This window comes from Mesoplodon bidens (genome assembly GCF_964165515.1).
Source record: "Mesoplodon bidens genome assembly, chromosome: 19".
Taxonomy (NCBI): Eukaryota; Metazoa; Chordata; class Mammalia; order Artiodactyla; family Ziphiidae; genus Mesoplodon; species Mesoplodon bidens.
Window position 1 is genome coordinate 40528979 of NC_138179.1, and position 12751 is coordinate 40541729.

At 58.3% G+C, this 12751-nt stretch overlaps 1 protein-coding gene across 3 annotated transcripts in view; it reads left to right on the forward strand.

Moving 5' to 3' along the window:
- Nucleotides 1-12751, forward strand: part of SEPTIN9 (septin 9) — a 165581-nt gene that overhangs the window by 75239 nt on the left and 77591 nt on the right. For all 3 annotated transcript variants that reach the window (XM_081218340.1, XM_081218341.1, XM_081218342.1), the window contains one exon: nucleotides 10713-11354. In XM_081218340.1, coding sequence (XP_081074466.1) covers nucleotides 10713-11354 — 642 coding nt within the window. The remainder of the gene's footprint in view (nucleotides 1-10712; nucleotides 11355-12751) is intronic.

Genomic DNA, 12751 nt, shown 5'->3' on the forward strand with positions numbered 1-12751 from the left:
CCCCAGTCTCTGCTCCCTGTGCCTCCGTGTCTCTCTCTCTGCCCTTTTTTTAAAAAATAAATTTATTTATTTACTTATTTTTGGCTGCGTTGGGTCTTTGTTGCTGCGCGTGGGCTTTCTCTAGTTGCGGCGAGCGCGGGCTACTCTTGTGTGCGGGCTTCCCATTGCGGTGGCTTCTCTTGTCGTGGAGCACGGGCTCTAGGCACGCAGGCTTCAGTAGTTGTGGTGTGTGGGCTCAGTAGTTGTGGTGCACGGGCTTAGTTGCTCCGCATCATGTGGGATCTTCCCAGACCAGGGCTCGAACCCATGTCCCCTGCATTGGCAGGCGAATTCTTAACCACTGCGCCACCAGGGAAGCCCTGTCTCTGCTCTTCTGAGGACATTCACTCTCAGATTTTGGATCCATCCTAAATCCAGGGTAATCTAATCTCAAGGCTGTTAATTACATCTTTAAAGACCCTTTTTCCAAATAAGGTCACGTGCACAGCTTCTGGGGGTTAGGATATGGAACAGTCTTTGGGGGGGCCCCATTTGCCCTCTGCATCAGCCCTCCTTGGGGGCAGCAGAGTGTCTGGGTGTGGGTCGGGAGACCAGGCTTGGCCGGGCAAAATGGCGTGACTTTGACCGGTGGTCTCCGCGGGCCTCAGCCTCCCCGTCTGTATCCCCAGAGCGTGAGGGTGCCCCATCTCTGATCCTCTGCCTGGTGGTGCAGCCGGGCCTAGAGGCCTTGCCCGGCTTGCTTTAGGTTTCCAGGGTTCTCCCCAAGTTCCTGGTGGCTGTGTTGAGTTGGCCAGGATCTGGCTGTTCCTGGTGAGAGCCTGGTAAGGCCTCGAGAGGAGCCCTGGAGGTGGCCTCAGTCAGGCCCCACCAGGGCTCTTCGGAACAGCTGGGCAGCCCCGGGGAGCCCCTTCCAGAATCTCCTCAAGGTCCAGCTGTGGCCCATCTCACACAATAAACCCACTTCCTGCTGTCAGTTTTCTGGACTCTTCCTTCTCTGCCAGCCCCCTCTACCCCTGTGTCCTTGAGGGTGGAGACCAAGTCCTCCTGAGCCCTCGAGTCAGCCTTGGTGCCTGCAGGGCTTTGTGGTCACGGAGACTCCGTCCTCTCGCCCAGCGGAGCTTGGCTAGTTTTGGGTCATGCGCTGTGACCCACTCCATTCCTCGGGAGGCCTGGGGAGCAGCTGGACTCCTGGCTGCTGCTCTGACCGGGGCCTGAACTCTGCTCTCTAGGGTCACCGTCCCCAGTAATTAGGCCAGAGCTCATATGGGCCTGGGCAGCACCCGCCTGCGCCCGCCCTCAGGCCACAGCACAGAGAGCTGCAACTGTCCCTCTGGCGTGATTAATGGAGGGCCCCAGCTGGGCCCAGCAGCCCTTGGTATTAGGGTTTTGTTTGGGGGTGTGTTTTTTTTGCATTTTTAAGCGTTTCTACCATTTCCTGCAGTAGTCAGCAGGATGGTTCCTCTTCCTGGTGGATAGGGAACAGCCACCACCCGCTACGCTGAGAACAGAGAAGGGAACAGCAGCTCCACCAGGGTGGACTGTCACGCTGACCAGCAGCCTGGCAGCCCAGCCCGGTGCCATGGAGCTGAGACCGCCCGGTGCACCTGGTGGCTCTGGGGTCCTGCTCTGCGCCCAGCCCAGTCGTGTGGGAAAGAGCCAGCAGGGGCTCGGACGGCTGTGAGCAGGCCGGCCTGTTCGTAGAGTCTTTTCCTGGATGGGATGATCCTTGCTCTGTGGTCGGGGGGTGGGGCTGGGAGAGCATCCAAGGAACAGCCCTCAGCGGAACCCTCTTGTTGGGGGAGGGGCTGTGCTCCAACCTGGAGTCAGGGCGTCAGGGCAGCCCTAGAGGGGCGTTGTGGATTAAAGGGCCCTGTAACCTTTGAGCCCTCGGAGCTGCAGCCTGTGGCTTTGGTTTCGAAGTCAGTCCCCTCCCAGGGGCTCCCTCCTGCCCTCCTTGGCTGCCATTTATCAGGGGACCTTTGACCCTCGGAGGCCAGAAAGGTCCTCTGTCCCCTCCTCTCCCCCGAGGCTGGGCTGCACCTAGGCCCTCCTCCTCGGCCGTTCAGGAAGCCTGGTCACCACCACCCCCAGCGTCCCCACCCTGGGTCAGGAAATTCTTCCCCTATCTGGCCCGCATCTCCTCACACGCGGCTTCAGCCCCGGCCCGTCTGTCCTTTTAGTGGAGAGAGCCCACAGCTGGCCTAAGAGGGGGAGGACAGATGGGTCTAAATGTGCTCATGTTCCCATAACTTTAATTTCAACAAGGAAAGAAGGAAGTCCAGTGTCTTAGGGTGACTGTTAAAGTTTGCCCGGAATGAGCCCGGTGTCGCCAGAACCAGGGGGACCGGGAGATGGCTGGAGCGAGAAGAGGCCCCAGGTTGAGAAGTGGCTTCCTCGGAGCGTTTGCTGTGGTTTTTCTCTGTGTTGAGAGATTTCTTGAAGCAGAAGTTGCTATGTGGCTGTCCCATGATGCCTGCCAGGGTCTCCACTGTCAGGTTGCTCCCCAACCCTGAGAGCCATCACCCCAAGACCCTTCTCTGATGGCGGGGAGGGGAACACCGGTAATGAACCTGCCTTAGGTAGGCCGACCAGATAATTCATTGCCCTGATGGGGACCCTGTTGGGAATGAACAGGGTGCCCTGATGGATGACAGTGGAACAACGGGTGTGAGCTGGGACGTCCCAGGTGGGCTGGACACAAGGGCCCTGCCCCAGGAAGATGGTGCGGGAGGCTCGGAGGCCAGGGGGCAGCCAGCGGCAGGAAGGGGCTGCTGGCCCAGGCACTGGCAGCTGTGAAGGTCTGGGGTGACCTGATGGCTGACGCAGGCTGAGAGGAGAGAGGTCCTTCCTGCCAGCCAGCCCGATTCCAGGGCACCCATGTGCCCCTCCCCAAGCTGGTGAGTCACTGCGGAAAGTGGCTTCGGCATCAACAGAGGCTGAGGAGGCTGAACAGAAAGGCCACGGCAGCCGAAAAATCTGTTCTCTTGATGCGTGAATTTCCTGCACCTGCAAAGTGCCACAGACTGGGGAGCTTCAAACACAGCAGTGTGGCTGGTCTCTCCCAGGTCTAGAGGCCAGAAGTTGGATGTCAGGTGTGGGCAGCGTTGGTTCCTTCTGGAGACTCCGAGTGAGAGCCTCTTCCAGGCCCCTCTCCCAGTCTCCAGTGATGGCCGAGAATCCTCGGCAACCCTTGGCTTGTGTATGCGTCCCTGCATCTTCACACGGCCTTCTCTTCTGTGTGTCTTCCTTTCTGTCTCTTACGAGGACACCTGTCATGGAGTTAGGGCCCACCCTAATCGAGGATGATCTCACTTCGAGATCCTTGCCTTAATTACATCTGCAAAGACCACATCGCTTTCACAGGTGCCGGGAGTTAGGATTCAGACCATTTGGGGGCCCCTGTTGGACCGGTGTCCTCTGCAGACGGCATGAGATTTGGAAGCCCTGTGAAGGAATGGGACAGGACCCATTTTGGGTGGATTTTACACTATGTAGCTGGGCTGGGGAGGACTGGTTCCTGCCTGTGTCCTTGCTAGCCAGGGCGCTAGGGAGCTTTTTCCTGGGAGAAATTAACGTAATGAATTTGGAGATTAAGAGAAGGTCTGGAATCCGAGGGCTGGCTGTTGACCACAGCTGCCCCTGGGCTCCCTGACCGTTGTGAGGGGTCTTGTTCGTGTCCCGAGTTGAGGGGGCCAGGGATCACCTTTGCGCTCTTTTTGTGCCTGGAAATGGTCATGGGCCGGAAGGGCTGCGTGGAGGGTCCCCCTGGGGTGAGTGGCAGCCTGGGAAAGGAGGAGGGGGCCTGTTGCTTTCTCTTGGCCCAACTTGGGAACCCAACTGGCAGGCACAGCAGACCTCCTTCCCACATCACTGTTCCAGGGTGGGCCGTGGGCCAGGCCTCCTGGGGGGAGGCTGTGAGAAGCAGGAAGGCCCCCTGGGGTGCCTGTGTCCTAACAGCCAAAGTAAAAGGCAATCCTTAAAATAAATTGCGGGGTGGAGGGGTTGACCTCACATCTTTCACCTGGGCGTTAAGACCCCCTGGGGAACCTCCAGTTCTCAGGGACACTGGGCTCGCCCCGTATGGCCCCTCAGGGCTGAGTAAAAGTGGCTCAGCTTGGTGCTGTTATCCAGAGCGCACAGGCCATCCCTGTGGGACTGTGCAGGGTGCTGAGATGCAGGCCTGCATCTGGTCAGGGCCCGGAGCAGGGGCTATGTGCCGCCTTCAGCCACGTGTGCAGCTAAGCCCAGGGCGGCCAGTGCCCTAGGCCAGCACGCTGGGACCCGGAGCCGGAGCCGGAGCAGGAAGCAGGACGGGGCTGGCACTGGACAGGGTTCTTAGGCTGCCGCTGGCCCTGCAGCCCAGCCAGGCCTGTCCAGGGAGGGCAGGAGAGAGGCCCGAGGGGAGGATTTTGAGCAGTGAGTGCCAGTGCTGGGCCTTGTCTCTTCCTTTGTTTGGACTTTGGCTGGTTTCTTGTGTTTCTCAGTGGGAAACCCAGGGCCACCCGCTGACAGTGCTGTTTACTGATGTCCCTGTCCAGGCTCTGCTCAGCCACTGTGTCTATTTTGAGCCCTTCCTTTTGGACTATTTCACTTCCTGAGGACACCCCCCCCCACTGTCCCCATCTGCATCCTCTTCCCTGCCCTGAGTCTGCCGCCCCCCACCTGCTCTCACCTGCCCTCTTAGCCCTGCCCCTCCTCCACTGCCCCCCCCAGGCAGTTCCTGAGACAAGGATTCAGGTGGGAGGTGATCCCAGGTGGTCCCCAGGCATGGGAGTGAGACACCACTGGGGGTGCCGGCGGACCCTGCATCAAGCCCCCCAGAGTGCTTACCCTCCAGTTACTGCCTAAAGGCTGTGTGCCAGGGACGCACTGTTAACCCCTTCCTGCCTTCCGGGCCTGGGCACCAGGGGGGCACTGGGTGAGGCCCTCGGGCACAAGGGAAGATACTGGCCGTGGGTGTGATGGACACGGGTAAGGCACGTGCAGCCTCGGCCATCAGTGGGGTGACCATACATGCACGCGTGCACACCCACCCCCCGGGGTGCACACACAGATCCAGTTATACCAACAACAGTTGTGATTGCTGCCCGGGCACCACTGTGTCAGCGCCTCAGCACGACACATAGGGAAGCAGATGCCCGGAGGTGACTGTGGTTGTGCCGCCCCCTGTTTGAGCCCCTGCATTAGGCCCTGAAAGCAGGAACCCAGTGTGCATCCAGGCTGCAAGGCCCCCAGCCATCCGAGGCATGCGGGGCCTTTGTCCTGCCCTGCCCTCTGGCTGGGATCCCCCACCGGCCCTGCCCTGCCCGGTTTTCCCCAGTGAATTTGTTCTTTCACTGGGACCAAATCTTGCTTTTGTGGCCTTGGGTTCCTTTCCTTCGGAGGATTGTTATTGCAGAGACCGGCCCGTTGACCCACCGATTCCTGTTCCATCTTCCCTGCTGCCCTGGAGGGAGCTTGTCCGCCCAGCTGCAGCCCCAGCTCCCTGTCCTCCCGGGAGAGCAGGAACTGGGGGGTTGCATCCAGCCCACCCCAGGGGTCGCACACGCTCCGGACTCACTCTGTGAGTCTGACGGCCCGTGCACTTAGCTTCAGGGTTGACTTTTCCTGTGCCCTTTCCCTGCAGCCTCAGGCCAGGGAGCAAGGAGGTGCCCTTCGCCTGGCACCCTGTGTTCCCTGGGTGTCTCACCCTGGCTCCCAGGTGGCCATTGTTTCTCAGGACAGAACCTGCTTTGCTGCTGCCTGGAAGAGACTCACTTTCACCAGGGCCACGCTTCTGGAGCCTGAGCCCAGAATCAGACCCCTGAGCTGGGCAGTGGCCACGTCACTCCTCCCACTGGAGCCGACCCTGGCTTTGTTTTGACCTTGTTCTCTAACATTTCTCTGTGTGACGTTTGTCGCAGGCTGGAGCAGGGCTTTGTGGCTCACCCCGTGTCCCCTACCCAGACCGAGGCCCGCGGTGCGCTCCAGGAAGTATTCCTGGAGCGGGGAGAGGTTTGCGGGCAGGCAGCGTGCCTGCGGTCAGAGCGGGGGCCCTCACAATGGCCTCTTGTGTGAGGCACATTCCTCCTTAAACAGGCCCAGATCCAGGCTGCTCCTGCCTCGACCCCCATGCGCACGACAACGGGAGGTTTGCATCTGGCCAGGCGGCCTGGCCTCTGCAGCAGCCGAGACTGTAGGTGTTTGATGGACCAGGAGAGGCTGGGCCGGAGGCGCAGTTATCCACACCCTCCCCCTCTTCTTAGCAAGGTTTGTTTTTTAAGAGCAGTGTTGATGGTTTTATCCCCTGAAAATATGAAGTGACCCACATTAGCATAGGCACCTTGGGAAAAGGCAGGAAAGTGTAATGAATTGAACGGCCACCTTAATTCCATCCAGAGACGGCTGTTTTCCTCGAATGTGCATGCACCCTGCACATGTGTGTGTAAGATGAAGTCAGGCCCGTGCATACATCTTGGATCCTGCTATTTTTACTTAGTATTCTCAGCATTTCTCATCTTCAGAACCGTGATTTTGATGACTTTGCAGGACTCTGGCATATGGGTTCAGAAAAATCTACGTAAACTCGAATTGTTTCCAGCATTTGCTGTTTTAATGCTGATGCAAACATCCCGTACATAAATCTTTCTGTACGTCTGATGATTTCCTGGGGGTAAATTCCCAGCAGTGGGCCAAAGGGCACAACAGTCTTCAGGCTCATGTGCTCGTGGGGAAGGGCTGACTGGGGCCGAGGAGGCCTTTGGGGAGCAAGCAGCGTTCAAGCCCGGCTTTGGGGGTTCTTGACTTCATGAGAGGGAGAACGGGGGCGTTCTTATTTGGGAAATGGTGTGAGGATGGGTGGGCCCCCCGTGCCCTGTGGGAGATGTCAGTCCTTTTCCCTCCCAGTGGCAGTTTGGGGACCCTCCCAGTACAGCCTGGTCCCATGTTTGTTTGGTGCCCCACAGCCATGCAGTTTGTCCTGTCCAGCTTCAGGGCGGGGGGTGGGGGTCTCTTGCCTGCCCTCTGAGGGCATTTAGCATCCTGCAGACAAAAGAGGAAACAGCACAGGGCCACTCCCCACTTCTCTGGTTCAGTGAAAGGCCTCTTTTCTGCCCGTCGGTCCCCGATCAGATGCGGTTACGTAGGGGCCTCCAGTCCGCACTCTTGCTGGCTTCCTCGGCCGTACTTGGACCTCTTGGGCTGCCTCTCCACGGGGAGGGGGGAGAAGAGTAAAGTGGAAAAAGCACCCACTGCCGTGGTGGATTATAGCCATTCTCCACGGAGGAAGTGGAAGGAGTTTCCAGGGTGAGTTTGACCCTGGAAAGGGAGGGGTGGCTGTGCGTGTTGGGGCAGGACCTGGAGCGTGTGTTTAGGACTTCCTTTGGGGGACGGGATGCTGGAGGACCCTGTCCTGCCAGCTTCGTGACAAGCCGTCTCCTAATTCTTCCCAGCTGGGTGCTAATTGTGTCATGACATCCTCTGTATAGAGGCGGCTGCTCCTAGGGCATCCCTCGCACAGCCTGCCTTAAAAAAATGATCTTTGGGGCTTCCCTGGTGGCGCAGTGGTTGAGAGTCCCCCTTCCGATGCGGGGAACACGGGTTCGTGCCCCGGTCCGGGAAGATCCCACATGCCGCGGAGTGGCTGGGCCCGTGAGCCATGGCCACTGAGCCTGTGCGTCCGGAGCCGGTGCTCCGCAACGGGAGAGGCCGCGACAGTGAGAGGCCCGCGTACCGCAAAAAGAAAAAAAGAACCCCCATCAGCCCTGGATGTTTGCTGAGCAGTGACCGTCCTGATGGTGGGAACAGCCCTTGTCCTCTCAGAGAGAACTAGACTAATGGGGGTGTTGGTGCTGGCCAGTGAATGCCTGGATAGATAATATAGCCGAGTGATAAGCATGCGGATAGTATGGGCCCAGGGAGTGGCATGTGCCAGGAAGAAACACAGAGCAGCCAAAGAGAGGAGAGGGTGGCGGATGGGGCCGGGTTTGTGCGTTCTGTGTAGATTTTGTGTTCCGGGGAGTAGTGATCTGTGTGCCAGCCAGTCTGGTTCCAAGTCATCGCCGAATTGGGCCTCCCGACTCAGGGAGGCCTTTACTTTGGTGCAGGGTCTTAATTCATGAGTTGCAGTTGGAGGTGCATTCAAATGGGCTCCCCAAGAAGGGGGCTCTCCAAAGAGGGGCACAGACATTGTCGGGACTCCCAGGAAAAGGTCGTCTTATTCCCGTGGGGCAAACCTGGGAAAGAGCCCTCACCCACCTAGTTCCTGTTCTCCCAACTTGGCCCCAAGGAGCTAACACCAAGTACTCTTGGACATTCACATGCCTAGGTGGGTGGGGTGTGGACCCCCTCCTCAAGGGAGCTCACAGACAGACAGGAGCCACCGTCGGGGACAGTTTGGACAGTGCTCTCGGGGCAGGGGTAGACCAGATGTCTCGGGAGGCCCTGGGAACCATGAGAGGACAGAGTTCCGGGCACTCAGCCCTGGACTTTCTGGCCAGTTTAGCAGGCACTTGACCTCTCCCTGGGCACTTGAGGCGTCTTTGGATGGGCAGTTTGTACCCTGCATATCTTGCTGGACAGCCCCCGGTGAGAGGCAGAGCTGCGCCAGGCTGGGGTCCTTGCACAGGCACAACCCCTGCCGCACTTGGCCATGTGCCTTATCAACCCGAGGTCACGGCAGGGCCCACTGGCCGAGTGCAGCCCTTGGATGTGATTTCCTTTGACCACACAGTGTTTTTTAAAGGAGTTGTTTTGCTTTGTTTGTGCCAGCATTTAAAAATCAGGAGATAACGTATAAAAAAAAATTCAGATTTTCAGATTCTCTTGAATCAGGAGCTCTGGCCACATTGCACACACATGCCTGCTTGGCCGCAATGAAGCTGAACAGCAGGTGTGTCCCTGAGTCAGTGTGTGGTGAGGCGCCCGCTCCCGAAATCTGCACAGCTCCCTCCCTTGGAGGACATTTCCCATCCCTGCAGGGCCTCTGGGACGGTCGAGCTTTGTGACCCAGGATTTTGTGCCCTCTGTCCACCGAGAAGGAGGTGTGCCCAGGTCTTAGACAGGGTCCCCCAGGGGTGTCACGTTTGGGGAACTGGTAGTTCCGGCAGCCAGGAATCAGGGTCTGGGGTCTCGTTTGCTTCCCCCTACATCCAGTGCTTCAGAGCACACACGCTCCTGGCCACCCACCCACTCAGCCACCCACTACACCCTGGTCTTCTGAGGGAGGTAATGTCCATGGGGAAGAGACAAGGGCTGTGTTGGAATTTGGAGGAAGGAAGACTGGAGGGAGGGACTGCTCAGAATGGCCCTGAGAGCTGGTGTTGGGGGCTGGGGATCAGCTGCGGGCTGGGGGAGGAAATTGGGGGGGGATCCCTGTAATCCTGGGCTCCTGGGGCTGTGAGGTGAGGTGGGGAGGCGGGTAGGGAGACACTGTGGGTCACTGAGGGCGCGCTGTGGGCCCGGCTGGGGAGGAGCTGGTGCATGTTCCTGCCCCGCGGGCCCCTTCCCACTCTGGTCTTTGTAACCCGGAGCAGCTGGTTCTCATTTGCAGCATGGCTGCAGGGACTGTGGGGATAGTGGCTCCTCAGGCAGTGTCCCCACCGCCTTTTGGAGGGAGCAGATCCTGGCGGAGATGGTGGGTGGCCGGGTGGAAATGCTGGGCTGCGGGGTGGGAGTTGGGTGGTCAGTGTCCTGCATGGGCCCAGGTCCAGCTGGGGCAAGTGGTATAGGATGGAGGCAGAAGCAGCCAGTGTGAGGACTAAGAAAGGCAGCGGTGTGAACTTCGCCCAGGGTCTCCATTATTCCACCAGAAAGGAGTAAGAACCCTGGGCCTTGGAGTTAGACGCATCTTCCGGCTCTGCTACTCACCCCACGCCACTGGGCACTTTGCTTAAGCACCTGGGCCTCAGTTTTCCCATCTGTATCGGGATTATAGCATTGTTTACACCACGGGGTTAGGGTGGGGAGTAAATGTGGTTATGCACACACAGTAAGCCCAATGCCTTGCCTGTGTTAAAAGTTCCAGCGTTGGCTCTCCATGCTGTTATTGATATGGTGGTGACATTCCCATCGAGATTCTTTTTTTTTTTTTTCCCTAGTGAATTTTTGTATTTATTTATTTATTTATATTTATTTGGCTGCGCCGGGTCTTAGTTGCAGCACACGGGATCTTTTTAGTTGCAGCACGCATGCGAAATCTGGTTCCCTGACCAGGGATCGAGCCCGAGCCCCCTGCATTGGGAGTGCAGAGTCTTAACCACTGGACCACCAGGGAAGTCCCCCCATCGAGATTCTGATTGGTTATGGTTGTGGCTGTTATTTTGGGGGACATCTCTCCACCGCTGCTGCTGCTGGTGGTGTTTGCTGCTGGTGTCTTTGCTGGGCGGAGGTGAGGAGGGAAAGAATTCAAAGGCCCCTCCCTTGAGCCAGAGCATCCTTATAGAAAATGTAGCTGGTGGGACCATGGCCACGGCAGGACAGAGAGGACAGAGGGCGTCCTCCAAGCTTCCGCCTTTTCTCTCTCTCCCAGAACACGTGGCTGCCGGTGCCACAGTCCCCTAGTAGAGTGGGGCTGTCCTCTCTTCTTCCTGAGAGGTGAAGGGCGCAAGAGTCTTCCCAGGGGCCCCTTGCTGTAGCATCCCCGCCAGCTGCCTTCTGATGTTCACCGTTAGCGGGATGTTCCCAGGGGTTCCCGAGCCGTCTACTTACCACCTTCTCCTCGCTTTCTCTCTCAGCCTTGAAAAGATCTTTTGAGGTCGAGGAGGTCGAGACGCCCAACTCCACCCCAACCCGGAGGGTCCAGACTCCCCTGCTCCGGGCCTCTGTGGCCAGCTCCACGCAGAAGTTCCAGGACCTGGGTGTGAAGAACTCAGAGGCCGCGGCCCGCCATGTAGACTCCCTCAGCCAGCGATCCCCCAAGGCTGCCCTGCGGAGGGTCGAGCTCTCGGGGCCCAAGGCCGAGCCTGTGTCTCGGCGCACCGAGATCTCCATCGACATCTCGTCCAAGCAGGTAGAGAACGCCGGCAGCGCCGGGCCGTCCCGGTTCGGGCTCAAGCGGGCTGAGGCACTGGGCCACAAGACGCCAGAGCCCACCCCTCGGAGGACGGAGATCACCATAGTCAAGCCCCAGGAGTCAGCCCACCGGAGGATGGAGACCCCCACCTCCAAGGTCCCTGAGGTGCCCGCCATCCCCACCGCCGACGCAGCCCCCAAGAGGGTCGAGATCCAGGTGCCCAAGCCAGCCGAGGGGCCCGCCTCCCCCATCCCACCCCAGACCCTGGAGAATTCGGAACCCACCCCGATGTCTCAGCTGCAGAGCAGGCTGGAGCCCAAGCCCCAGCCACCCGTGGCCGAGGCCCCACCCAAGAGCCAGGAGGGTGAGTAGCAGGTGCTGGTCATCCGTGCTGCAGTGATTTGGGGGGTGGGGAGCTGGCTTTGCCCTGGAGTCTTGGAGGAAGAAGCTGAATATCGAGGAGGGGGGCGCGTATACTTCCGAAGGCTCACGGGAGGGGACTGGCAGCTCTTTCTGTCCACGGGGGGATGGACCGAGATGCAGCAAGTTGGATTTGAGTTAGACTTGGCAAAGAATCTCTGGGTTGTGGAGGGCCCCCGTTAATTGGTCCACAGGGCCGTGGTGTAACCTCTGCTGTGAGCCCAGGACTTGGGGGCAGGAACCGGGGCAGGCTCGTGTCGGGGCTGGATGGATTTGAGACCCTAGGACAGGCTGTCACATTCTTGGTGGCTGGTGGTCGCTGGGCCGTGGAGAGGCAGGCTCCTGCTCAGGAGGGGATTGTGGCTGCCCTGCTGGTACCCCCGGGGCAGGGGGTGAGGGGGGTTTTCTGCACAGGAGGGTCTTCCTCTTCTTCCTTCCCAGGTAGGGAGGGTTGTGGCCAGATGCAAAGGGAGCATGAGAACGCCTCATCTCTGCATGCTAATATTTTCAGGGCTGCCTGGAGGGGGTCCCAGGCCAGGGAACCCCGTGATTCCTGTTCACAGCTCCGTTCGGGGGTGTTCTGCTTGGCTACCATCCTCAGAGGGTCCAAACCCAGACTTGTGCTCACGGGGAGCTCACGGGGGAGGTGGTGCTGATCCCGTGGGACACCGTTACTGCCCCTGCAGGGAGGGTCTTGGCCCCATGGGCTGTGTTAAGGTGCCGGCTGGGTTGTAAGCCCAGTGAAAGCTGGGTCCAGTTCTGATCCCGGGACTCGGAGCTCAGTAAATGTTCAGTAAGTGTCCTTTGGGTTGAACAGGCAGAACATTCTGGGATTTTGATACACCTTTTAAAAATTATTTTTAATGGTAAAATACACATAACATCACTGACTGGTATAGCCGTTTTTAAGTGTACAATGCATGGGCATTAAAAACATTATGTTGTTGTGCACTGTCACCGTGATCCATCTCCACAACTTGTTCATCTTCACCACCTGGAACTCTGTCCCCATAACGTACTAACTCCCCCCCCCTCATCCCCTGGCACCCACCATCCTACTTTTTGTCTCTACAAATTTAACTACTCTGGGTACCTCATGTAGGTGGAATCCTAAATATTTGTCCTTTTGTGTCTGGTTTGTTTCTCTTTGCACATCTTAAAGGTTCATCCATGTTGTAGCAGGTGTCAGAATTTCCTTCCTTTTTAAGGCTCAATAATATTCCATTATGTGTAGACCACACTTTGCTTATCCATCCATTGTTGATGGGTACCTGAGGTCCTCCTACTGCTTGGCTCTTATGAATAAAGCTGCTGTGAACATGGGTGTGCAACTATCTCGAG